Below are 25,492 nucleotides of genomic sequence, written 5' to 3'. Positions count from 1 at the left end.
TTTGAAGGTACTGTGCCTGAGGAAAATGATAGATTGATAAGTTGGCGTACAGGGGGAAGGCATAAAGTAGCCGACTCTCTGAGCTGCGCTGGTCTAAGTGGGTCGGCAGGGGACCCGGATTTGACTTTGACCACCAACCCATCAAACTCTTCCTCCGAGATTCCGGGGAGTATGGATAGAGCCAAGTTAGTAATAAGGTTAGGCCTCTGGACCTCACTCGAAGGACTAGTACTAGGGAAGGAACGATAAATAGTATGTACCTTTTCTAGGAAGAAGGTAGCTAGATCTTGACAATGAGACATTGAGCAGATCTCAACTGTTAGCAGTCAGATTTTTAAGAACTTTAAAAATCAACTTCGTAGGATTAGAGCTACTTCTAAACTCTTGGGAATAGTAGGCCGCACAGGCCCTACATACAGCTCTATGATAGCTTTTAACTTTAGCCAGGTAGTACGTTTTTTTCCCAGCCTCGTAGGTCTTACGCCAATCTCTTTCTGCTTGCTTACACGATTTTTTCAAAAGCGATAGGGTGCTATCATACCATGGACTGGGTTCTAAAGAACGACATTTACTCCATACAGCAGGGATCAAAGAATCAAGTGCTCTGGAAACCCAATTGCAAAAAAGATCATAGCCGGACTCAACATCATTGTGCGGGCCGAGCGGGTATTCACCAAGCAATCGATGAAAATCATCGAGCTTTAGTTTCTTCCAGGGGCGTTTAAGAACAACTCTATCTATGGGTTTATAGGGTAGGTCCTCAATCCTGAGATGTAGTTCCACTAGGAAATGGTCGGACCAAGCTACCAGCCTCGGCAGCAAGGCCTTGGCCACAGTCAAATTCGTGAATATGGGGTCCAGGATATGTCCACCCACATGCGTAGGGTGGATGACCAACTGATTAAGCGGCTGCGCCTCTAAATCTGCAAGAATGGTACTAATAGCGGGGATCTGGCAAAGGTCGAAATGAAGATTAAGATCACCAAAAACACTAAAATTTGCAGAGCCTATCGCAAGAGAGCTCACAATTTCCGGAAGAGCCTTTCTAAAAGTGATGTCATTGCCTGGAGTCCTATAAATCAGAAGTCCAGAGAAATTAAAATGATGACTAACCTTGATACAAAAATGCACGCTCTCGCATCCGTCTATAGCCAGATTCTTCCAAACACAAGGGTAACACAATTTAACCACCACAAAATTACCACCACAGCAATACCCCCGCAATACCCCCGCCCCCATGCAAACAAATATATTTTTATATAACATGTGAAGGTTTCAAGGGTTCCCTGTCATAATCCATTCATAGTATGCAGAAAAATACACCAAAGTATACTGAACCAGGCCTGAGCTGCTTGTGTTCTGCTTCAGGGAGGACCTGACTTGGCAGTTTACGCTGGACTGGCCCCACTGGAGCAGGGTCAAGACTGATGTGCTTATGGCTTTTGGCGGAGTCCAAACTGAGGTGGCATGGTGTGCAAAATAACGATGCACTGGAATATGTCCCAAGTAATTACAAGTGGCTGAGATTAATTCAAGCATTCCCTCCATAAGCTTTTGTATACTTAGTGTGTTGTCTTAAGTGGCCCAGACGTGGGTCTCGTGCATACTGTCACTGGAACCAAGCTTTAGCTGGCTAATGAGCCCTAATTAGAGCATAACTGGTCCTGGGTTGCTTGTGTTCTGGTTCAGGGAGGACCTGGCCTGGCAGTTCCGGCTAAACTGTCCCCATTGACGTGGGGCCAAACTGACTTTCAAATGCCCCGCTGGTTTGCAGCTCGAGACCGGGGCATTGGACCACAGCCCCTGTGAACCACCTCACCTGCACTGACGCTGTTCTTCGTTCCTAGAGGCACTTATCTGCAGCTGCGAAGCCCAGCTGGGCGGGACCCCGCTGGATTGCCGCTCGAGACTGGGGCATTGGACGACAGTCCCCGTGAGCCCCGCGCCCAGGCTGTGCCCGGCCATGGGCGCGCCCATCCCTACCCGTCATCGCCAGGAAGAGGCAGGGCAGGACCACCTCTCTTGGTCTCCTGGTACTGTGAACATCAAGTTGGACACTCTGGGACTTGTGGACAGGTATTATTCAAACTGTGAGTTGCATATACATATATATTATTTTTCTTTATTTTTCATCCTTCTCTAGACTCAGGAAACATTCTGTTTGCACTCACTTTATCGTTCTAGCTAGTGCCTTCAAAAGGGCCTATTGCCACTGCTTCCAAGATAATCATCTTGGTACCCCAAGATTTATCCTGGTAATATAATCACTCATCGACTTGGGAAAAAGGAAATCTACTGATAACGACAAGGGTGGGAAGATAGCCACGCAGAAAAGCCTGTAAAACTAAAATCTGACATACAAAAACTTGCCCCCTTTCTCAGTGAATTTATGATTAAGGACCAGATAAACAATTTCATTAAACCTAGTCCGGTATATTTATTTATACCTTTTTTTTCAAAAATTATTTTAAAAGTTTTTTTGAATGGCAGAAAGAGAATACACAATACAATAAATTGATAACAATCTTACTCAATCCACAATTGACACAAAACACTTACAAATTATACAAAAGAAAAACATCAAGTGTTACATCCAACAAACAATACACATTGCAGTGCCACAGTTTTGCAATATATTAAACCATTTCATAATAAAAAAATTATTTTCATGAAGAGAGCCAATTCAATACAAGAGCAAAAAAGCATGAGGCAATTTTGTTTTAAACCACACTAAATGTTGTAATTAGCTCTTGCTGGATTTGCCGACGCGTTTCAAGTTCGGACCAAGAGTGTCCAAACTATCATCAGGGCTCTTGTTATTATTCTGTTAGGATGTAGAAAAACAGCGTTTTAATACAACCGAATGGCCTCTTTTTCAAAAATAGCACCGTTTGGATGAAATTAAATGTACCTGTATGTTCCTATGAGGTTGACCTGTAGTGGTTTCTATTCATGGACACAATCCTTATTTCAGGTCTCAACAGGGGACACTTCTACACAAAAACAATCTGGGGGATGAACAAAAAGAATTGTCCACATTTACAATGCGTGGTCATGGGGCATTGCAAAAACCGATTGTTAAAAATTAAGGAATTCATATCTTAATCTGAATGATCTTGCAATGTGAGGAGGGGCGGAGGAATATCTTTTCTTGCCTTTAGTCCTGTTTAAACAAAATCATAAATTCACTGAGAAAGGGGGCAAGTTTTTGTATGCCAGATTAATATAGGGTCCAGCCCTCCCTCAGCCCCGCCAAGGACCTATCTCCCTTTGTGCGCTGTAAAACTAAAATGGCACCTAAATCAGCGCTTAACAACCATGTTCTTGGTCGCATTGACGATCTATTGGTTGAATGCAATGACATCTTAGCTCATGTTACTAATCTAGTTGCCCCAGGCCATCCGCAAGCTTCTGCCTAGTCAGTCCTTCCTCCTAGCCTAAATTCCAATCGCGTTAAACAAATCGCTTCAATATTCACTAAGTGAACTACAAGGAGGGCCACAAACAAGCACCTAAGACTCACCTACGCTACGCATTTTGCACCTGTGGAGGGTGTTATGGAGGCAGAGACACTTCCCCTTCCTACTGTAGAGGCAGGCAAAAGTTCAATAGATGACACCATTGACACCAATACCACTATCAACATACCCGTGGCCAATCGATTCTTACTGCTTTGCGATCTGCCAGAAAACACGTTGGGAAGCCAGGAAGAAGCAGAAAGGGTCCATTCATCACCAAGTCTGGATGCTGCTCACACGGACATTGTGAAAGAGTCAACTGAGAAGAGGGATGTGGGAACCCAGAAGAGCATCCAATAGTAGGGTTGGACACTCTTCGGATAATCACCAAGCTTGGGGATGAAGTCACCTCTTTAAAAACACTAATTTCAGTACTCCCCAACCAGGTTAAGCTTCTCTTGGAAAAAAGTCAGCCTAGAGTGCATACCCTCAAACAGACATCAAGCCTGCCACCGAATCAGGCCACTGTACTAGGTAGTATTGCCACCTCAAAGCCCATAAACAATTTTACTCCTAAAATGTCAATTTAAACCTGCTACCCAACAATATTCTTCAACACGAAGGCTCTGGAACCAGCAGATAGCAGCATCAATAACACAGCCAAGAACGAACGCCACCACGGCCAAAGGCGTGAACAAGATCATTGCTCTTCTATGAGCATTTTTATGATTAAAGTGCCTAAGATCCTGTCCCACATTGAACATGAAGATAAGAACTCTTTGATCAACAAATAAGTCCATTGGATCAGGAAAATAAGGGGATGTAGGTTTGTCATCAAGGACGACATTCTCTGGGCAAAAAGACTAACCCATCATACCTCCCAAACGGATTCCATTGAATTACATTTAAGAGACGAGAATTTAGCACCTAATCTCATAGCTCCGGAGGCAAGCTCGTGCTCACCCACAACTTCAAGCATCCAGTTAAAGTATAATCGCTTCGGTATATCTCCGCTTCAAGTCCACAAAAGGCATAGTCCCCTGTTGGGATCTGATTTCATCTTGGCCATCAACGACTGACTAGTGCATTGAATCAACCCAACCCATAAGACCTTCTGCCATTTCGATAAGGTCAAACCCTAAGGCTCTAAGGCTCATATCGTAGGAGATCCTTCGTACTCCTTGCCACTCACACTGCAGCCCCCTAGCTTTGAGACTCCTGATCAAATGCAGTCCATCGCCGGTGTTTCATCAAGAGCGAGTTCAAATCCTCAAGTACTTTCTTTACATCCTCAGACGAGCTGCATAACAGAGGGATACCATCCTCTTTGTCCTGGCCCAGATGAACCGACATCCAAGCTTTGCATACTATCTTGGAATGTGGCAGGGGAAGGCCTAAGGTGGCACTCCCTGATTGGATCCAGTGCATTGAACAATTTGATGTATGTACCCTACAGGAAACCTGGGCCACTGAACCTGTGGTAATTCCTGGATATGTCACTCTAAGCTGTCCAGCAGTCACTACTGGACCAGGTCGTCCGGCAGGGGGCTGATGACCTGGATTAAGATCAACCTTCAATGTACCATCAGAGAGATTAGGACCAACAGCCTCAATATCCTTGCGATCAATCTCAGGGGTAAGAACGGCATGTCGGTGGACCTATTTAATGTCTATGCTCATGGTGCTAAGATAGGCTCTAGCTCCCCAACTCTTCAAGCCTTGGAAGACTGCCTTGAGGATAGAGGGTCCAAACCTCCTTTAATAATAGCAGGAGACTTCAACGACACTTTTTAACCATTGGACTCAGAAGATGTAACCTACAATGACCAGGTAGATGAGTTGTGGTGCGTCCCTTCTATTGATTTACCACCTTATAAAAAATGGACGCAAACAGCCATGCAGCTCCAAGCCATAACCCTCGAGCAGGGGCTAAGGGCAGCGAATGGACGTACCTAATCGGACAGGATGGGGGCCAACACCTAAGAACTGTGAATATGAGCCAAATTGATTATATATTGATAGATGTTAGACTGTAGCCTGAAGTGTTGGATATGGTAGTCGGGACGACCATAGACAGCGACCACAACCCTCTCGAGCCTACCATGACATCATGGATTATGCCCAACAAATGACAACAGGCGCTGTAAATGGGCACAAGTTGCAATCAACAGCACCAAGCTTGAAGCCATAAAGCAAACACTTCTAGATAGCATTAGCAAGCTCTACAATGTTTCCGAACAGCGAAAGGAGCTTGCAACGAATACGGACATCCATACATCTCTTTTTGTACAGTTCGCTTCCTACTTAAGACTGCAAAGTCCCTATCACAAGATGCCATCTGGCAGCTCCCAATCCTCCTAGTTTAACCAAAAGTGTAAGAAACTATGGGCAGATTTGGCAGCTGGATTAAAGCAAATAATGCAGCATACATAGGATTGGCAAGAAGATCCTACAAGGCAGTGCTGGCAGAAGCAAAAAAGGAGTGGGCTGAGAACCGATGGCTCCAGATCTGCTATGCCTGCCAAAGGAAAGATTCCCAATAGTTCTGGTTGCTAGTCACTGGAGGAGATGCTGAAATTCCTAGACCACCAACTAACAATATTGCAGTGGCAGCCTGATTCAACCACTTCTCTTCAGTATATTCGGGATCAGGTGTGACGGACATTGAAATCTCTCTGATGGATTTTACCGGCATCCAATCCAATAGCGAACTATTTTCCTTAGCTGATATAACGCAAGGTATAAACACTATAGTTAAAAACAAAGCTTTGAGTCCCGATAGTGTACCCGGTGATGTTTTTCTCATCGACATTCCCAACTGGTCCAATTACATGTGGAGACTAGCGAATGGAATCCCTGCTGGGGCCTCAATACCTCCGACGTTTAAGGGAGCCATGGTTATTCTGGTCTTTAACCTCTTTGCTGCTCATCAGCTACGGCGCTCGTATGCTGATGACGAGCTGAGCTCGTCATGTAACGCGGTATTTTGAAAATTGCCGCACACAGTGGGAAAAGCCGCCGCAGCGATGCGGTTAAGAAGGGAGGTCGTTCAGTGCCCTCAAATTATAGGCTGATTAGCATAATTGATGGTGCACAGAAGGTTTTTTCCCGTGCTCTCCTCACTAAAATCACTGAATGGATGAAGGAAAACAACATACTATCCCCCTTCCAAACCTGGTCTAAGAGGAAATCCAACACCATTGATCAGGTCTTTCGTTTCACCCTATTGGCCTGGAAGACCGTGTCTATTGAACAGAGCAGCCTTTATACCGCCTTTATCGATTTAAAATCAGTCTTTGACCTCATCCTCCGGTCCAAACTATGGCACGTATTTGGGGCTTCCAATTTACATCTTGGCGCTACTTGTCTGCTTGCATGAGGGTAATAATGCAAGGGTTCGATTGGGGGGGGGCAAGGGCAACTCTCAGACTCAATCAAAGCCATTAGAGGGGTACAGCAGGGCTGTGTTTTGGACCCTGCCCTGTTCTCACTCTTCATCAATGGAGTGGTGAAACATCTAGCGGAAGTACATGCTGATGCCCCAACAACGGGGAGTATAAAAATAACAACTCTATTGTTCGCGGACGATATACTACTGGTTTCAAAGACCCCCAGTGGCCTTCAACTGCTACTTGACCGCTTCATGGCTTCCTGTGAAATGAGAGGATTGGAGGTTAACTCCTCGAAAACCAAGCTCATGCTGATGAACCCCCACAAATCATTCAGAGGCAAACTACTGCTGCAAGGGACACCTCTGGAGAGAGTTGCCATTCTAGATTACTTGGGTGTAACCCTCTTGGAGAATACCTCTGGAACGCTGATTAACCCCTTCAGTGCTGATGACAAAGCCAGCTCGTCATGGGCTTTACCTGCCCTGTGCTTATGACGAGCTGGCTTTGTCATGAAAAGTGGGATTTATGGAATCGCAGCACCCAGGGGGAAAACCCATAGCAGCCAAGGTGTTAAGGAACATAGGACCTCCCAAACTAGACAGATTGCAGCTCCTCTCCAGATATATGATCAGAAGGTGGTAGGTTCAGCTCTGTATGGGGCTGAAATCTGGGGGTTTGACCAGCTAGAGGCCCTCCTCCGCACAGAAAATAAGTTCTTGGGGTCACTAAGCTCTCTCCCCCAGAGCACCTCACTTCTCCCATTAAGACTAGATACGAGTAGAACCACTATAGAGGGCAAAGCGAGGCTTTGCCCCTTTCTTTTCTAGCTGCGCCTAAAACAAACACCTGCACTTATTCACTATGCAGACGCCTTTGCAGATGTCCGTAAACTCGTTTGTTTAAAAAAAATTGGGTGGTTTACAAAAATCCAGAAACTGCTTACTGTTATAGGACTGGGGAATTTGTGGGACGTGTCTGACCCCAGTTTATTACTTAGCAGAGAATATGTTAAGACACATTACGGGAATTGGGTAGCACAGAGAACTGTTGCCTATACAACAGGATGCCACCTCAAACTAGAATTTATGGAGTTCAAGTTGCTAGGTGCTTACAAGCAATACATGGAGGTCATCACTGCCCTGCATGACATAAAGCTATATATTCAATTTAGATTCGGCTCCCTTCCTCTGAAATAGTTCACCGCGGCATGGAAGCAGGGACCTTCTACCGCAATCATATAACTGCCCATGTTGCCCCAGGATTGCTGAGACGATCAAGCATATTTTCTTTGCCTGTCCTCAATACAAATCTCCGAGACTTAAATGGCTAGCTCCTGTTTATAGGTTGATGGGAACTCGATGCCACCAGGAAACATTACATATTCTAAAATCTGACTCGAGGCCTTAGTAGTTTGTGAAGTGGCCAAAATATTGGGGAGAATGTGGGTCATTAGGAGACATGCACTACAGAACAGCTAAAGCTCATTTTTAGATCTTTTATTGATTGTTTCTTTGCTAGTCCACAGTTATATTTTATCTTTCTTTGTTACATTAGTATTTTGTAAAAGCTTGTACGTTATTGCGAACATATAAAAGGATCATCTGTGACACTTTTTATCATGATTTTATCCACGTACCGCTTTTTGCAAATTGCTGTTTTTACTTGTTGGTGTAGTTGCTCCATCTTGGTGGAGTAATTTGATTGAACACTGGATGCTATGCTCACAAAGTATTATTGTCACGTGTGTAACATTGTATTTTTCACAGTACACACTTGCACTTTCATGCAACACTATAGGGGTCTCAACTTGTGAGAGCCCTTCTTTTTAGTTCATTTTCTGCTTTTAAATTGCATTTTTAACTTTTTATACGAAGCTGGTACTTCCTGATCTCTCAGTTAACTTTGTCAATACAATGAATAATGGCAACATATATAATATCGAATATTATTTATTGTACTGTACTCACTTGCACTTTAATGGTCGTAATGACCGAATAAAGTTTCTGATTGATTTGCAAATGACTGGGTCCAAACTGAGTTAGTATTGTGGTCCAAATAACGATGGACTGCGATGCAGGCCCGAATAATGTCCAGTGGCTAAGATTAATTCAGACATTTTTGTGTTCTTTGCAGAACTAATGTAGGCACTCCTCAATGATGCCAGGTATATGGGTATGACTGGTGGATAGGATTTGGCAGTATATCAAAATGGGTGTTGGCTTTGTAGGGTAGGAGGTTGCTGTGTTTAGGGTCTTAAATATGGTAGGTGATACAGGGCTGTGTTTGGGGTAGGGGGACAGCTGGATTACAGATAAGGTTGATGAAACCCTCTGTTTCCATACAATTGATATACTTTTGAAAAGAACGATGTAAATCAAAATACATTAGAAGCAATTCAAAATGCAGTTGTTTGTAAGCCTGAGAAACGCTCCAGCCCAGGTTAGTTTTTTTGCTCTGAGGATTTTGAACACATAAAAGCGTTAAAATCAACAAACTTGGAACATACTGTAAAACACTACCAGTAGTCCTGAAAAATAAACTATGGAAATCAGAAACTTCAATTACAGTTAAAGATTCCTTATGTGAATGTTGATTCTGTCTGTTTATATTTTGTGTTGGCTGCATTAAAGAAGGAGGCGTGTAGATGTTTTTGTGTCTCTCCACTAGGAATTCTAGAAGAATGGCAGTGTATCCTTGGAGCAATACATGAGCTAATACATAGATGAGTGACCAACAAGATCAGACACCACTCTGCTTCATTCATTCACCCCACTGAGAGCAGGTCACACTCCGCAGTCTTAAATATTCTGTAAATCAGATTTGTTTGAAGACTGCAAAGTGAGCCGTATTGGGTGAGGCAGTCCTAGACACCTGGTTTTGCTCAGTAACGCTGGACTATTTATTCTCTCCAGAAGCCATGACCCTGAGGTATGCAGAAAACAAACCACATTTATGTGAGTGTTTTCCTGTCCTTAGCTGGAGTTGTTTGGGACAGTACATGCAGGTCATGACTCAACTGTGGGCCAGATTCACAAGGAGCCTCAGCAGTCGTGGCAGAATCTCTGCAATGAGAATTCTTGTTGTGGAGATTCCAACACATGTACGTAGACTCCCCACAGCTGCAGACAGCTGTGACTGTGGAGGCTCTCTGTGAATCAGGTCCTGTGTTGGTGGTTTTTGAGGCAGTAGATCATAAGAGTATTGCAGACAAGGCTTGAGGAATGAACCAGAATACTCTGATCTGCTCTAATGGATAGAACCTAACTCCCGCCTTTAGGTTCATATCAGTTCATTGGAATCATCGTTGGTAGTGGCAACAAGCGCATTGCAACTTTTTTACTGCCTCTTCCTAAATGCGTATGCGCGCCCTGTGGCACAACTGCTGGAGTAGCACTAAGAGAAGTTCCAAATGTGTGCTGATGATCTCTGCATGCTGTTGGGGAAGAAAACGGTGAATAAGCCCAGCATCACTATGTTCATTTTTCACATATTCCAGTGGCTGACAAGATCATTTCCCCTGGAGGTAAGAGGCATTGTCTTATACTTCGCGAAGAATGTTGTGGATCCCGGTTTGCAATGGTCTACTGGCCTAAGTATACCTCTTGGGAGTCCTATTCAACTCTCTTCAGTCCCCAAATCAAAGTGGTGGTCAAGGGTATTATCGTACAGTGTTCATTACAAGGTAAAATCCTCCCTTTCCTCCAAACCGCACTTCTCTTCTAGATATCTAGAGCTCAAGTCTTGGCATACTTAGACAATTGAAGCGTTATTTACAAAGGCCTTGTAAAGAGGCTACAAAGGCTTTAAGACATATAGATAGAGTTTGCTTTAACCTGTGTACTCTACATAGATACATCACAAGACAATCTGCAGCATTCTATGAAATTATTCAATAAATAAATTAATTATATTGTTAGTGTGTACTGCACTACACTTACTGTATCCCTGACACTCATGTTTTGATGTCAGCCTACAATCTGTTCGATGACATGCCATGGGTAAAAGACTCAGGAGACTAGAACTGTATGCTTTTTGCCACAGCGGAAACCCTGTTTTCCTTTTGTTTTAGTTCAGAACCATTTATCTAGCCTTTTCCCTCTTGTTCTCTGATGCTTCTGTTAAATGGCTAGCTCCTGTTTATAGGTTAATGGGAACTCGATGCCACCAGGAAACATTACATATTCTAAAATCTGACTCGAGGCCTTAGTAGTTTGTGAAGTGGCCAAATTATTGGGGAGAATGTGGGTCATTAGGAGACATGCACTACAGAACAGCTAAAGCTCATTTTTAGATCTTTTATTGATTGTTTCTTTGCTAGTCCACAGTTATATTTTATCTTTCTTTGTTACATTAGTATTTTGTAAAGCTTTTACGTTATTGCGAACATATAAAAGGATCATCTGTGACACTTTTTATCATGATTTTATCCACGTACCGCTTTTTGCAAATTGCTGTTTTTACTTGTTGGTTTAGTTGCTCCATCTTGGTGGAGTAATTTGATTGAACACTGGATGCTGTGCTCACAAAGTATTATTGTCAAGTGTGTAACATTGTATTTTTGCACAGTACACACTTGCACTTTCATGCAACACTATAGGGGTCTCAACTTGTGAGAGCCCTTCTTTTTAGTTCATTTTCTGCATTTTTAACTTTTTATACGAAGCTGGTACTTCCTGATCTCTCAGTTAACTTTGTCTATACAATGAATAATGGCAACATATATAATATCGAATATTATTTATTGTACTGTACTCACTTGCACTTTAATGGCCGTAATGACGAATAAAGTTTCTGATTGATTTGGTGTATTTTCTGTTTGCGTGTTAGTCTCTTATCCAGTCGAGATCTCACAGTTGCCTATCCTATTAATAGCCGTTGGTGTGTTTGATTTGTTCTGATTATTTACATAAGCCTCATACCGCATCCTAGTTCAGCAATATCTGGTTTAATCTCAATGTGTGGCGCAGTCGTAAGACCTGGGTCCACTTTAATTTATTTTCTTAAAGACTTTAGTAAATCATTTGAATACTCTCGTAATCTGTGACTAATCAGTTTCTCTGACCTTGTTGCCCTTTATTTCTCTCTCTGCACCTTCCACTTATTGCAGCAGCATGGATCAGACATGTTTTAAAAGGCTACTTTCAGTGGGTGGCACAATGAGTGCTGCAGGCCCACTAGTAAATTAAATGTGCCAATTAGGTGTAAACCAGTTGAGAGAGCACAGTCACTTTAACACTGGCCAGCAGTGGTAAAGTGCACAGAGTTCTACACCCAACAAGAACAAATTCAGCAAACGAGGGGTGAATGCAAAAGGTTTGGGGGTAACCCTACAGAGGGGGCCAGGTCCAATAAGCACAGAAACATCAATTCCTGCATGTTAATCCCCAAAACTTGTACTCCCTGTTATTTTCCTGTTATCCGATTTACTGGGACACACGGTAATGCAGTGGCAGCACAAATGAACAAATTTACTTTGGGACGCTCGTAATCAATGGTTAAGTAGGCTGCTCCTGTGTTGTACTTGAAATAACATAGATGTAGATTGCTTGACCTTTGGGACAAAACACATTTTAAGCACTACAGTGGCAGATTATCATGCGGTCAGCCTGCTAGTTATACTGTATCTGTTCGTCAGTCGACTCCTTTATTAGACTATGCATTTGTTTCAATTGAGTTGTTTAAGTTCTTTATTGAGTTTCATGTGGATACATTTGATGGCATCTTTTATCTTGACATCACTTTTTTTTACACTGGAATCGACATTGTTTCATCTGAATTCCTAGTAAAGAAACAAAGTTAAACATGAAACTAAGTCGCAATATCTAGTTTAACAAGAATGAAACATACATTTTAATGTATTTGCAACCAAATAAGATTTTTTTATTTTTTACAAAGTAACTAGATATAAAAAAACATTGCCCTCTGCCATCATATATGATGGCAGAGGGCAATGTTTTATATACCTACTCCTAAACCATATATATCTAAATGTTTTTGTGTGGTACAATTGTATATCTCTTTTTATACCATTCTATCCTCTTTATCCCTCAAAAGCCAGGGGAATCCTGGGACTCAGTGTCATTTATGCACTCTGGAAGCTACAGAAACAAGTTCGACGGATGTTTGGACCAACAGTAGCAACACTCTTCTGCCTGATAACCGCCTCTCAATTTCACTTGATGTTTTACTGCACTCGAACGCTTCCTAATGTCTTTGCCCTTCCACTAGGTGAGTTTTACGCAAATTGGTTTTTGTGATCTTTATTTATTTATTTAGGACTGTTGTAAATTCAAACAGTGAGCAATTAAAACTTGTTGTGCTAATGCAACGGATTGTGATGATTTAGGGCCCGATGTAGGTAAATCTACATTTACCACTTCATAAATACCGAATCATACCGAATCGGTATTTATGAAGTGGTAAATTAGAGGGGGGGAGATGTAGGTATTTCAGATTCGGTAAATACCGAATCTGTAAGATTCGGTATTTACCGATTCTGTAAATACCGATTCGGTATCCCCCATTGCTTCCTATGGGCCTTGAAGCCCATAGGAATCAATGGGCATTACCGAATCGGTAATTACCGATTCGGTAATTACCGATTTGTGCAAGGGTGCAGGGGGTGTCACTTTGACACCCTCCAGCACCCCAAAAAAAGGCATGTGAGCCATGTGGCACACAGACATGCCCTAAGGGCATGTCTGTCTGTCACATGGCTAGGTGTGCATGCACACATGTGCATGCACACCTGGATTCGGTATTTTAACACCCAATTGGATTGGGTGTTAAAATACCGAACCTGAAGGGCCTGTGGGACTGAAAGTAGTCCCACCTACATCCCAAATTAAAAAAAATCGGTAAAATTACCGATTCGGTATTTTTGCGATTCGGTCATTTTACCGAATCGGTAAAATACCGAATCGGATAAAAAAAGGTCCCCTACATCTCAGTAGGCCAAATACCGGTCGGAAACGGCCGAAATCGGCCGTTTCCGACCGGTATTTGGTACCTACATCGGGCCCTTATTCATTTCACCTGGATTCTTATATATAAACACAAATAACATTTTTGGCCATTATTATCAAGTGCAGTAAGATTTTTCTATTTTTTTTACAGTGTACTCGTGACATTAATTTGATGTTAGGTCTTGTCCTGTAGTTTGAACATGGCTAGGAGAACTTGGATGTCTGTTCTTTTCACCAGTGATGTGTCGGAGAGCACATTAATTGAATTCCCTGATGGCACAAACATGGGACACAGTGTTCAAAAATGTTATAGGGAGGATTCCTTTTATATGTCAAGCTCCACAACGGGGACTGTGAAAATTTAGCAGATTCCATCTGTAGTTCCAGAATAGCTGGCCTGGACTGTCAATGGATGTGTATGGGTGGGCCATATATGATGGTAAGATGCTTCACGCTTTTGAAGTAGTTAAGGTACAGATGGTAACGTATGTAGAACATTTCTTATTGCATACTAGAATGTCAAGGGTGGCAGAAGACAGACAAAATGGGTTCTCGGGGAGCCCCAGAACCGGGAACAATTGTGGAGCTCATCGCTGACACAAAGGGGACGTCTGTTGTGGTCCCTATTTATATGGCACTGTATGGAGATCGCCTATGACAGGAACTGACAAAGCTAAGTGGGAGAGAAGCTGTGAAGTGCCCAAGTCGGATAACAAATGAAACAGGATACTGATCTAGACCAAAAATGCATTGGAATATTCTCGATTTTGCCTGACTCATTATAAGTGTTCCCATTGGTCCTATCTTACATCTTTCCTATAAGAGATCTGGCACACTGATCTAGGAGGCTGTTTTTAGAAAGGCACATTATTTGCCCATGATTGGTTGAACAACTATCTGGGAGAGTGTAGTTGGCTTCATGTAGCCGACAATGGGTAATATGATCAGTCGAATCACAGAACAATGTGCGTTGAGGCTACACTGATGCCCAAAGATAAAAACACATGTAGCATTGAATGGCCGATTTCGGGTCTCCTCCTAACCAAGAAGAGAATTGGTTTTCGCCCAGCCCTGTGTATGACCTTTGGTGCAAAGTTATAGGAGAGTAGTCAATAGCTGAGCTAGTGCAAATGTCGCTGTTCCAACCGATCCTGATGCTGAGAGATGCCTTGTAATGTTGGAGAGAAATGTGCAGGGGCTTGGACTTCATTGTTGGGGGAACATCCTTTACGACGCGGATGTTACCCCGCGCTACCATTACGACGCTTCTCTTACAACGCAAGTCGTAACCACGACTTGCGCTGGAGGGCGCTCAAGGACAAGGAATAGTTAATTTACTATTCCAACACCTTCCCTACTATCCACGGGGACTGGTGTTGGAATAGTAAATTAAACTATTCCTAAGTCCGCACCCTACAGCGCAAGTCGTGGTAACGACTTGCGTTGTAAAACACGCGTTGTAACGGTATGCGTGGTAATAGCCCGCGCCGTACCGTCATACATCCCATTGTTGGTACGGATGGCTCTCTCTGAAGTACATACAGGAGGCTTCACACTGAGTATGTGATGACATGGAGCCTGCTCTGGGAGAATTTCCCATGATAGTTTATCATGCACTTTCTAGCCCTTGTAGAGGTTTATGAATAGTTTTCACCCATGCATTGAGGTATAGATAAAAGTTGTATGAATGCATGTTACGCGCGAAAACCTGCTTACTGGTTGATTAGAAGGTACTTTGACCGACGAAGCAACATTTTAGGTTGAGCTCCCTTATAGCATGTGATAGTTCTGAGCTTTCCCTTTGGCCTATTATTGGCAAGAACAAGTGTACATAAAAAGCTGCAGAGCGGGACATTTACCCTTGGTGGATGTTAGTACCAGGGACTAGAGTGGCAAGGCTCGGTGGTCTCGGCAGGATTTGAGCTTTGAGAATATTGAGCAATCGAACCCACACATCTAAGCTGGCTATTATGCCCATTAAGCAGCCATTACAGTTCAGTTCCCTGACCATTGATATCTGAAGTGATCTGGAAAGGAAAAAACAAGCCCAAACAGTTGGGTGCAGACTTTGTGGAGTTCTATATGCTCTGTAGGTAGAGGGAAAGCTATGCAGGGTAATTGTTCCTCTAAAGATTTGGATCTGCAAAGCAGAGTGAACAGTTAAATGTGAAACCAAAGGTATAAAAAACTTTGAAATGTAAAAACTGAGCTCTACTTTCCATCATTTTCTAAAATTCAGTTTTCTGACTTGGTAGTTATAACCTTCTCTGTTAGGTCCCAGGTGTACGTTATTTCTGTGTAAGAGTAGATCAACCTTAAAAGCCACCAACCAAGACCAACACCCCCTTTCTACCACATTTCGATACTTACTCAGCTAGGCAGACTCAATCCCACTTTATTAGGAAAAATGCTATTTATTAATTCACCAGCTGACATTATTCATTCCATATGTCTGTTATGCAACGTTTATTGGTAATTAATATGAATAAATAGGAAAAGGCTTTAAAGCAATAAACAAGAAACCTGATGATGTTTAGTCATCAATAGCAATCTTGCATAGAAATTACAGGAATTTGCATTGAGAACTAATGATGCAGGATAAGGTCTCGCGGACAATGATGCTGTGGTGGATTTCTTGAGAAAGCAAAGGTGAGCTGCAGATAAAAAGGGGAAATACGAACAATTCCAGTATTGTGATTACCGTCCATGCTGTAGGAGACCTGGGAGGTTGAAAACTAGAAAACAACTGGCTTTCAGCTCCCCTATGAACTATTTTCCTGCTAGTAGAAAGCAAATGAGGTATCAGAAAGTGTGGGTAGAGAATGTTTTATCATCATGCTTCAGCCTTGGTGAGTTCAGGAAATCTATAGAAACTAAACAGAAACGTAGACATCCCTTAAGAAAAAACAACGTTGACCCCGAGCCTAAGGAGGATGTACAACGGCCATAATCTTTAGAAAATTGCTCCTGAGACTATCCACATTGAAAGAAACACATTGAAGGGCAAGACTCCATGTTAAGGGAATATAACACTTATTTTAAGACTTGAACCTGTTAGCACTTGTTAGGAGAAAACAATACATGACGTAACTGCTGGACTTAATTAACTGTGAAGGAATCAGTTCGCACCGTAACTGATTTAAAGTATCTTATAAATGGTAAATAAATGTTTTAACATATGTGGAGCACTTTTATATTTGTGGAACCGAGAAAAATCCTTCGCTACCCCCACCCCGCTGGTGTTAGGAATTATCTGCATTCCTATCTTTGAATTAATTCTAACACAGCCCCTCTGTGAATTTAGATGCACGGCTGATGTAAGGATGGCCACCTCAATGCTTTATACACCTCCATGCAAAAGTACAGTGACTGTCCTCCTGGCTTCTAAGGCTTCTAGTAACAATTTGCCCCCACCCCCACCTTATGCGTCACCCCAGGGCAGGTACTGTTAAGGTTTAGCACGACTGTCTAGCATTTCCTTGCCTGGAACCAGTCCTGACTGTGAGGAGGGTTGTAAGGACATAAGACAGATACACACTCTGCAGAAAAAAAGGACCCATGCAGAACATCTCAGAACATTCCCAGTTTCCAGTGCCGGGTACTGGAACTACTAGAGCAACACAAAGAGAGGGGAGCGATTTTTGCTTGAGAAATCACCAAATTAAAAGGTGCTCCTAAAAAGAGCGTCTGTAGGACAGAAACCCTGTCTTTATGGTGTAAGAAATAAAGGGGGTGAGATCGGCTGAAAAAAACCACCGCACACTTCGTAAGCAAGTCACCTGTATTATTCATTAACCCTGTTATGTTTTTGATCCCAAAAACTAAACTGCATGACACCACAACAGGCTAACTGCAAATGTGGCTCTGTTATTTTTTCTTCCAGTTTTGCTGGCTTTCAAAGCATGGTTGAAGTGGAGTCCTGGCCCATTCATCTGGCTCTCTGCATTGGCAATCATTGTCTTCAGATCTGAATTGTGCATTTTGTTAGGACTTATGCTTCTGGTCATGTTTCTCTACAAACGAATAACAATCTATGAGCTCTTATGCCACGCTGTTCCAGCTGGCATCCTGTGTCTAGGTAAGTCGATCACAGAGCATGTCACTTTTCATTAAGTAATTTTATGAGTGGCATTTCAGTGCTTTAATTGTTGGCCATGCTTTTTCGTGATGTCCTCTCGAGTCTGGTTAGCAACAATCGCCAGTTTGCCCTGCAATATACTTTGTCTAGTGTACAGACTTGATCAGCTACCCTTCTTGTTTTGTCTGAGTCATGCCTCTTGAGAATCCAGAGATATTTGCTTATGGAAGAAATGGTGAACAATCCTGCCATCCAAAATAATCAGAAAGCTTCACAAGTACATGGATGGAGGCCCCAACCATTTTATAAATTAAATTACTTATTTCAAAGTACTCAGGTTCCCCCCGCCCCCACTCATCAGCTAATGCAAGTGTAAATAAATGTAGCAGTAGCATTTTGTTATGAAGGTAGATACTAACACCCAGTCACGCTCTGTGATGCTACTGGTTTTTCTGAGTGTGTACAATACTAACTGTCATCTATATGGAAATTAAAGCTTACGATTATGCAAGAGGCAAAACACATTAGCATGTACAGCCCTGTTAGTGGGCACCATCATGGCATGGAATATGCTTTTAACACTTCCTAAGAATTTTTCTTGCTAGTTTATTCAAAATATCTTTCACATTCCCATGATTTTGTGATTGCTTGTATTTTTTTGCTGAGAGACAAGTGGTATATTGATATATGGCGGGGAAAGAAAATACTACTAGATACCCTCTCAACAAACACAAAATAATTGAGAAATATGTTTTGTACATTTTGGCAAGAGGATAAACTTGCAATAGATTACTGTAGATCTGTGAAAGTGAATGGCAACTATGGGAAAGTCACCAGTCTGATAATTGTATGTTGGGGGCTTTCTGTCAGTTAGTGTGGCTTATCAGTGGTAAAAGCAGATGCCATCCTCCGGGAGCACAAACAAAACTTGATACCTTATACAAGCTAACAAGTTTCACCAAGGCACTTGTAAGTTGTACTTTACATTGGATTCAAATAATTTCATCCCAGATTTTTAACGTGATAGCAGAGGGTATAAAGCAGCCAGCTGGGTTTTGAGATGGCCGTTGATCTCTGGAGCTCCAGTGCAGCTTCCTTTCTGTGACTGTGCTGAGAGGCTGCGGGGCACTTGGGAAATGTCATGGCTGTGTCACAGGTGGAGAAAGTGGCTACTCACCCAGGGGTTGCCTATTATGGACCATACAAACTCAAGACCCAAAGTTCTAGCTCATCACCCTTTCCCTGCAATAGCATGAGCTCCAAACAAGGTGGTGATAATGGCAAACTAAACACTGTGCTAAAGGTATATGCTGATATAATGTGGAATGCACCATGGTCCTCCATTGTACCAGCTCTCAGATTTCCTCTTTCCTGCATTGGCATGGTGAGGCAGCAGATGGAGTTGGGGGAGACTGTGGAGCAGGTGTGGATGGACTCTGCCGATTATGAACGCTTGATCCTCACTATTACTTGAAGACAGCAGTATGAGTAGCTCTAGGCAGTGGCTTGATCTGAGGAGTAACTGTTGCTCAAGTGATTCCCCGAGAAGGAGTGCATGCTGAACAGCTTGAGGGATCCTCTCCCAAAACATGATAATGTCTCATTGTGGGTATAAACAAACCCACTTAAAAGATATATATATTTTTTATTCTTTTTTGTTTTTACACTGTAGGCTTTGTTCTCAAGGGGCGCATGTAAATAAGACCCAGAGAGCCCTACGTCTATGGGCTTAAAGTGTCTTTTTTATCAATGCTTTCAAATCAAAATCTCAGCACCAAAGGAGTTTTTTGTGTGTTTTTTTTTTTAGAGTTTTATATAGCGCGAACTTGACCCAAAGATATCAGGTATCCGAGCACTTTATATGAGCACCAGTTCATTAGAGATGGACACTTTCATTTTTGTTGGCACTGGGAGATTAAGCGATTTGAACCACTGTGTATTTCCCAACAAACTTGTTTTAATTGACAAAGGGGAAGTCCTTATGGAACTCCATTTTGCGAATGAGTTACCATCCCAACTTGCTTGTAACAAAAATTTCAATGTTTTGCAATCTGATTTCGGTCACAAAACATTGATACATATGATGCCGATTTGTTATTTTGGAAGAGCCTTTACACCACACCTCTACCAGTTACCAGATCAGGTTCCATTCAAAATCCTATTTTAGGATTCAGAAAAACTTTTGGACTCCTAAAAGGGGATTAGTACATAGCAAACCCCATTTTCACGGTTTCAAACGCCAAATCTGAGAATTGCAGTGGCTGAAGGGCTTTGTACATCTGACGCCTTGTTCTGTATCCTTCAGCCAACCAGTACCATTGACATGTATTGACATTTTCTCAATTACGATTGTTAATGTTTGTTGATCCTATTCATTATTTCTATCACAGGACTAACCATTGCAGTGGATTCCTTTTTTTGGAGACGGCTCCTTTGGCCAGAAGGTGAAGTACTTTGGTACAATACAGTTCAAAATAAGAGTTCTGACTGGGGAGTATCCTTTGCGTTATTGGTAGGAAACACATTGTTTTGCTATCACCTTTCACCTTTATATTAATGGTGTGTTTAGCTGCTTGCTCCGTTTTGCTGTTTAACTTGATGCAGTGTTCCTTCTCAAATTGAAGACTGTAACTGGACTAAAATAGCAGAGTGTAGAAATCTAGAATTAAAAATATATCGTCAAATTGACAGTGCATAAATATCTAAACAAAGCTAAATGCTCTGTCAGCCACTTCCTTAAGGTCTTGGGTTAAAATACTAAACTACTAGTCTTTCAACTGATGTATAATGAGCTTTGCTGCATTTAAGAATTTAAGTGGTAGATATATATATATAAACTTGATATTTAGGCTGTCCACATTTTGGAAGCTTATGTCTCTGCAGTCTATATCTGTATGTTTTCAGAAGGAAGTCCACTTAGCTCCTCAGCTAAGTTATTGCGGGAAACAATAATGAATGTAGCCTTAACCAGCGCTCTACTAAAGAAGCCATCAGCCGACCCCACCGACCTCAAGAACTACCGCCCCATCTCGCTGCCCCCGTTTCCTGCAAAAGTCATCGAGAAGACCGTCAACAAGCAGCTGGCCGCCTTCCTCGAGACAAACGGATCCCTCGACCTCTCGCAGTCCGGCTTCCGAGCCAACCACAGCACAGAGACCGCCCTGATCGCAGCCACCGATGACATCCGAGCACTTCTCAACAACGGAGAAACTGCAGCCCTCATCCTCCTAGACCTCTCCGCGGCCTTCGACACGGTCTGCCACTGTACACTAGTGCAGCGACTCAGCAACGTCGGAATCCAGGAGAAGGCACTGGAGTGGATCACCTCCTTCCTCGCCGGAAGGACACAGAGAGTTCGCCTCCCCCCGTTCAGATCGGAAGCCACCGAAGTCATCTGCGGCGTTCATCAAGGCTCCTCGCTCAGTCCAACCCTCTTCAACGTCTACATGAGTCCCCTCGCAGACATCGCACGCCAGCACAACCTCAACATCATCTCCTACGCTGACGACACCCAGCTGATCCTCTCCCTCACCAACGACCCCGCCACCGCCAGAGCCAACCTTCACGAAGGGATGAAAGAGGTAGCCGAATGGATGAAGAACAATCGCCTGAAACTGAACTCAGACAAGACGGAAGTCCTCATCCTAGGATCCTCACCCTCCGCCTGGGACGACTCCTGGTGGCCCCCCGCCCGAGGCAGCGCACCTATACCAACAGACCGCGCATGCAACCTGGGCTTCATCCTGGACTCCTCCCTCTCCATGACCAGACAAGTCAACGCCGTCTCCTCGTCGTGCTTCAACATCCTGCGCATACTACGTAAGATCTTCCGGTGGATCCCCACCGAGACCAGGAAGACGGTCACCCAGGCCCTCGTCACCAGCCGTCTGGACTACGGCAACTCCCTCTACGCAGGAACCACCGCCAAACTCCAGAAGAGACTTCAGCGGATCCAGAACGCCTCAGCACGACTCATCCTGGACATCCCCCGTCGCAGCCACATCTCCGAACACCTGAGAGACCTGCACTGGCTCCCGGTCAACAAGAGAATCACCTTCCGTCTCCTCACCCACGCTCACAAAGCCCTACACAACCAAGGACCAGGATACCTCAACATCCGCCTCAACTTCTACGCTCCCAAACGCCAGCTCCGATCGACCGGCCACGCCCTCGCCGCCGTCCCCGCATCCGAAGAGCCACCACAGGGGGGCGGTCCTTCTCCTACCTCGCCGCCAAGACATGGAACTCCCTCCCGACCCACCTCCGCCTGACCCAGGACCACCTCGCCTTCAGGAAGCAGCTCAAGACCTGGCTGTTCGAGCAGTAGCGGACCCTCCTCCCCAAGCGCCTTGAGACCCTCTGGGTGAGTAGTGCGCTATATAAATGCCTTGATTGATTGATTGATTGAACCATGAAAGATTGCTCTCTACCATAGAAAATGTCATGTTTAACTGAACAGAATGGTACAGCACGAATACATACAATATTGTCTGTTTTACTCCAAACCAACTTTCATAGTCAGGAAGAAATGCTATCTAATTAGCCACAGCTGTGCTCCTTCAAACATTAAAGTTGTTTGTGCCTGTTGATATGAATAGTTATTGTGCAAAAACAAAATGGTCACATACTTCTCATCACCTGTTCTTTCTAAATTTACAAATTCTCAAAGCCCGAGTGTTTCTTATTGTGAATGCTTATGATTGCTATGAAAAGTTGGGTTACTGGTTGAGGGGGTGCAACCCTACCAACACAGCAACCACAATCCTTATGAGTGTGATGCTCAAGCAAACCCCAAATTAACCGGCGCTCAACCATCTGGTAGCTTTGCACAGAGGTTTAACTTGGAGGCAATGTGTAAAGTGATTTTGCAGTTCTTCAAACATCAGGGGTACTACTTGGGGGGGGGTCAGGTGGTGGGAGGCTCTTATGTCCCTGTGGCAATGAACAGGAGGCCAGCAGTTTATCCATTAGAGTCACGCTGGAAGTCCTGGGTTCGGGTGCAGGTCCAATCCCTCTGACTCAGGCAGAAGAGCAGCAGTCCAGAAGCGAGACAGTCCTTTCAGCAGCAGAGCAGTCCTTCTTCCTGACAGAGTCTCCACATGTCCAGAAGTGTACTGAAGAGTTGGTGTCTGAGGTCCAATATTTATACCTCATGCCTCCTTTTAGGTGGAAGAAGCTTCTAGAGGTTTCCCTTTGAAGGGCACCGTCTTCCTGCCTCCCCTGCCCTGGCTCCAAACTAACTACAAGGGGTATACAGCCCTTATTGTGGAGGTAAGGCACAGCACATTCAATTATTCAAGCTGCACCTCCCCCCTCCTGCCAGCGATGGCCCAACCAGGCACAACTAAGCTCTCCAAGTGTGGCAGTCTAGGAGGAATACACAAAGACCAGGTGTCAGCTACACCCATTCATGTGGCCCAGACACAGACTGGAGGCACTAAATGGCTGAGGGAGGAAATGCCAACTTTCTAAACGTTAGCACAAACATAAAATGCCAAAACGGACTGCTCCTTTTAAAACTAAATTTTATTGTGACCACTATATTCAATAAAAGTGATCCCCATTTATTTTTTGAACATCATCAAAAAATATTTGTGTTTTTTTTATCCATACAGATATGGTCAATGCACAGCAAATCATAAATGTTTTTCCTCCCACCAACATGAATGATTAGACAACCACAGATACAAACAGGTAAATACACCAACAAATATGTATTACAATACACAGAAACAGGAATATAATACAAACATTAATCCATTCCCGTATTTCATTGTCCAACAAGGCAAGAAAATAAATATAATATGCATGCTACTACAATGTATTCAAAGGCTCTTTTTTCATGGACAGTGCACCCCTAACAAAACGCAACTACTGTAGTCAGGTAAACTTTTTCAATTTCCCCTTGTTAATTCCCTGGTTCTCAGTGTCACTCTCTTTTTGCTCATTGGACTCACAGATTCTGTTTGATGCATTTCAAACCCACTACCCCATTTTGGGGGGGTTCTCCTCCGGACACAGAACTACTATCCACTCTCATGAAACTTGGAGCATTGGCACCAACACGATGATCAAGTTCTTTTGTTACGAAGGGACTGGCACCCCTCCTTCATATCACAGTCCCGGATTTGGATATCAACTCCCCATTTAGGCAAGGAGAATTAATCGACACATCCTTAAAGACCATCTTCCCGCATCGCTCTTCCTAAGAGATGCAATGCCAGAAGGGCCGTACGGACTTTTTAAAAGTGGTATTTTCAGAATTGTAATTTAAAATCCAACTTTACTCCAACAGAGGATTTTTCATTACAATTCCAAAGACACCAAACGTGAACGGGTTACATGTTCCCATTTGGAATTTACAGCTTGTTAAATGTAATAAGGTAACTCCAATGTTATCCTTTGGTAGAGATAAGCATTGTATAATATTAATTTAAGAAACATGTCAAACTTAAAAGCACATGTCCTACTGTTTAAATACATTGCACCTTGCCCTCTAGGCTGCCCAAGCTTATCCTATGTGTGACTTATCTGTATTAAAAAGCAAGGTTTGGACCTGGAAAAAGGTTTATTTTGCCAGGTTCAAATTGCAGTTTAAAACTGCACACACATGCTGGAATGGCAGACTTGAGATATGGTTAAAGGGTTATTTAAGTGGGTGGCACAATCAGTGCTACAGGCTCACTAGTAGGATTTAATTTACCGGTCCTGGGCACAGGTATTGCCACTTTACTAGGGAATCACAAGTATATTAAATATGAAAATTGGGTGTAAGGCAATTCTACTGTTTTAAGGAGGGAGCACAAGCACTTTAACACTCTTTTTGAGCGGCAAAGTGCTCAGAGTGCTAAAAGTGAATAAAAACGAATTCAGAAAACAGGAGGGTGAACAAAAAAGGTTTGGGGATGACCCTGCAGAAAGGGCCATCCATCAGTTGCTAATTATAAAACCCATACATGGATATCAATTTGCATTGTGTGGTACATCTTTTCTATGGTCTGTGAATACCCATTTGAGTGCCTTTTTTTAACAATATGGTCATATTTCATCTTGCACAGACCAGTGCAGAAAACGCTATCACAGGATAACCTTGATGGCTAGAGTGGAGGGATTTGTGGGGATGTTCCCAAAATCAATTATAGTACATCCATGAAACAACGATTAACTATATACGTGTATAGTGCACACTGAACACTGCACACTGCACAACGTAATTGTTTTGGTTACATAAGATGGAATCGAAATTTGCCTAGCTTATGTAACGGTAAGTTTCAATTCTATTAAGGACACGGAGGCGAGGATTATGCTATATCTTCCTTCGCTTTATTAACATACAAACTCCACAGCAGCTTAGGAAAATATGTAAACAGTGAACAGAAAAATGCCCCAAGTCCCAAAGCATTTGAAGGAACGTTTTAACAGTCCAAAACCACAACTCCCAAGAGTCTCTTGTGTACTGCTAGTCCATAGTCCTTCCATTATGTCCATCACAGCTAGAAAGCCGGCCCTCTCTTCCTCTTCCTCCTCTTTCTTCGCGCAGATCACGCATTCGCCTCACTGATCCTGCTTAGCACCCTCGTTGCCTGTCGAAAAAAGGGA

At 43.1% G+C, this 25,492-nt stretch overlaps 1 protein-coding gene across 2 annotated transcripts in view; it reads left to right on the top strand.

Moving 5' to 3' along the window:
* The window catches only part of ALG12 (ALG12 alpha-1,6-mannosyltransferase), a 112,534-nt gene that overhangs the window by 24,617 nt on the left and 62,425 nt on the right, over nt 1–25,492 (top strand). For both annotated transcript variants that reach the window (XM_086967312.1, XM_086967310.1), the window contains exons 4-6: nt 12,905–13,078; nt 17,699–17,893; nt 20,284–20,387. In XM_086967312.1, the coding sequence (XP_086823438.1) occupies nt 12,905–13,078; nt 17,699–17,893; nt 20,284–20,387 (473 nt within the window). The remainder of the gene's footprint in view (nt 1–12,904; nt 13,079–17,698; nt 17,894–20,283; nt 20,388–25,492) is intronic.

This window comes from Lissotriton vulgaris, chromosome 1_1, assembly GCF_964263255.1.
Source record: "Lissotriton vulgaris chromosome 1_1, aLisVul1.2, whole genome shotgun sequence".
NCBI classification, from domain to species: Eukaryota; Metazoa; Chordata; class Amphibia; order Caudata; family Salamandridae; genus Lissotriton; species Lissotriton vulgaris.
This window is presented reverse-complemented; position numbering and strand designations above follow the sequence as displayed.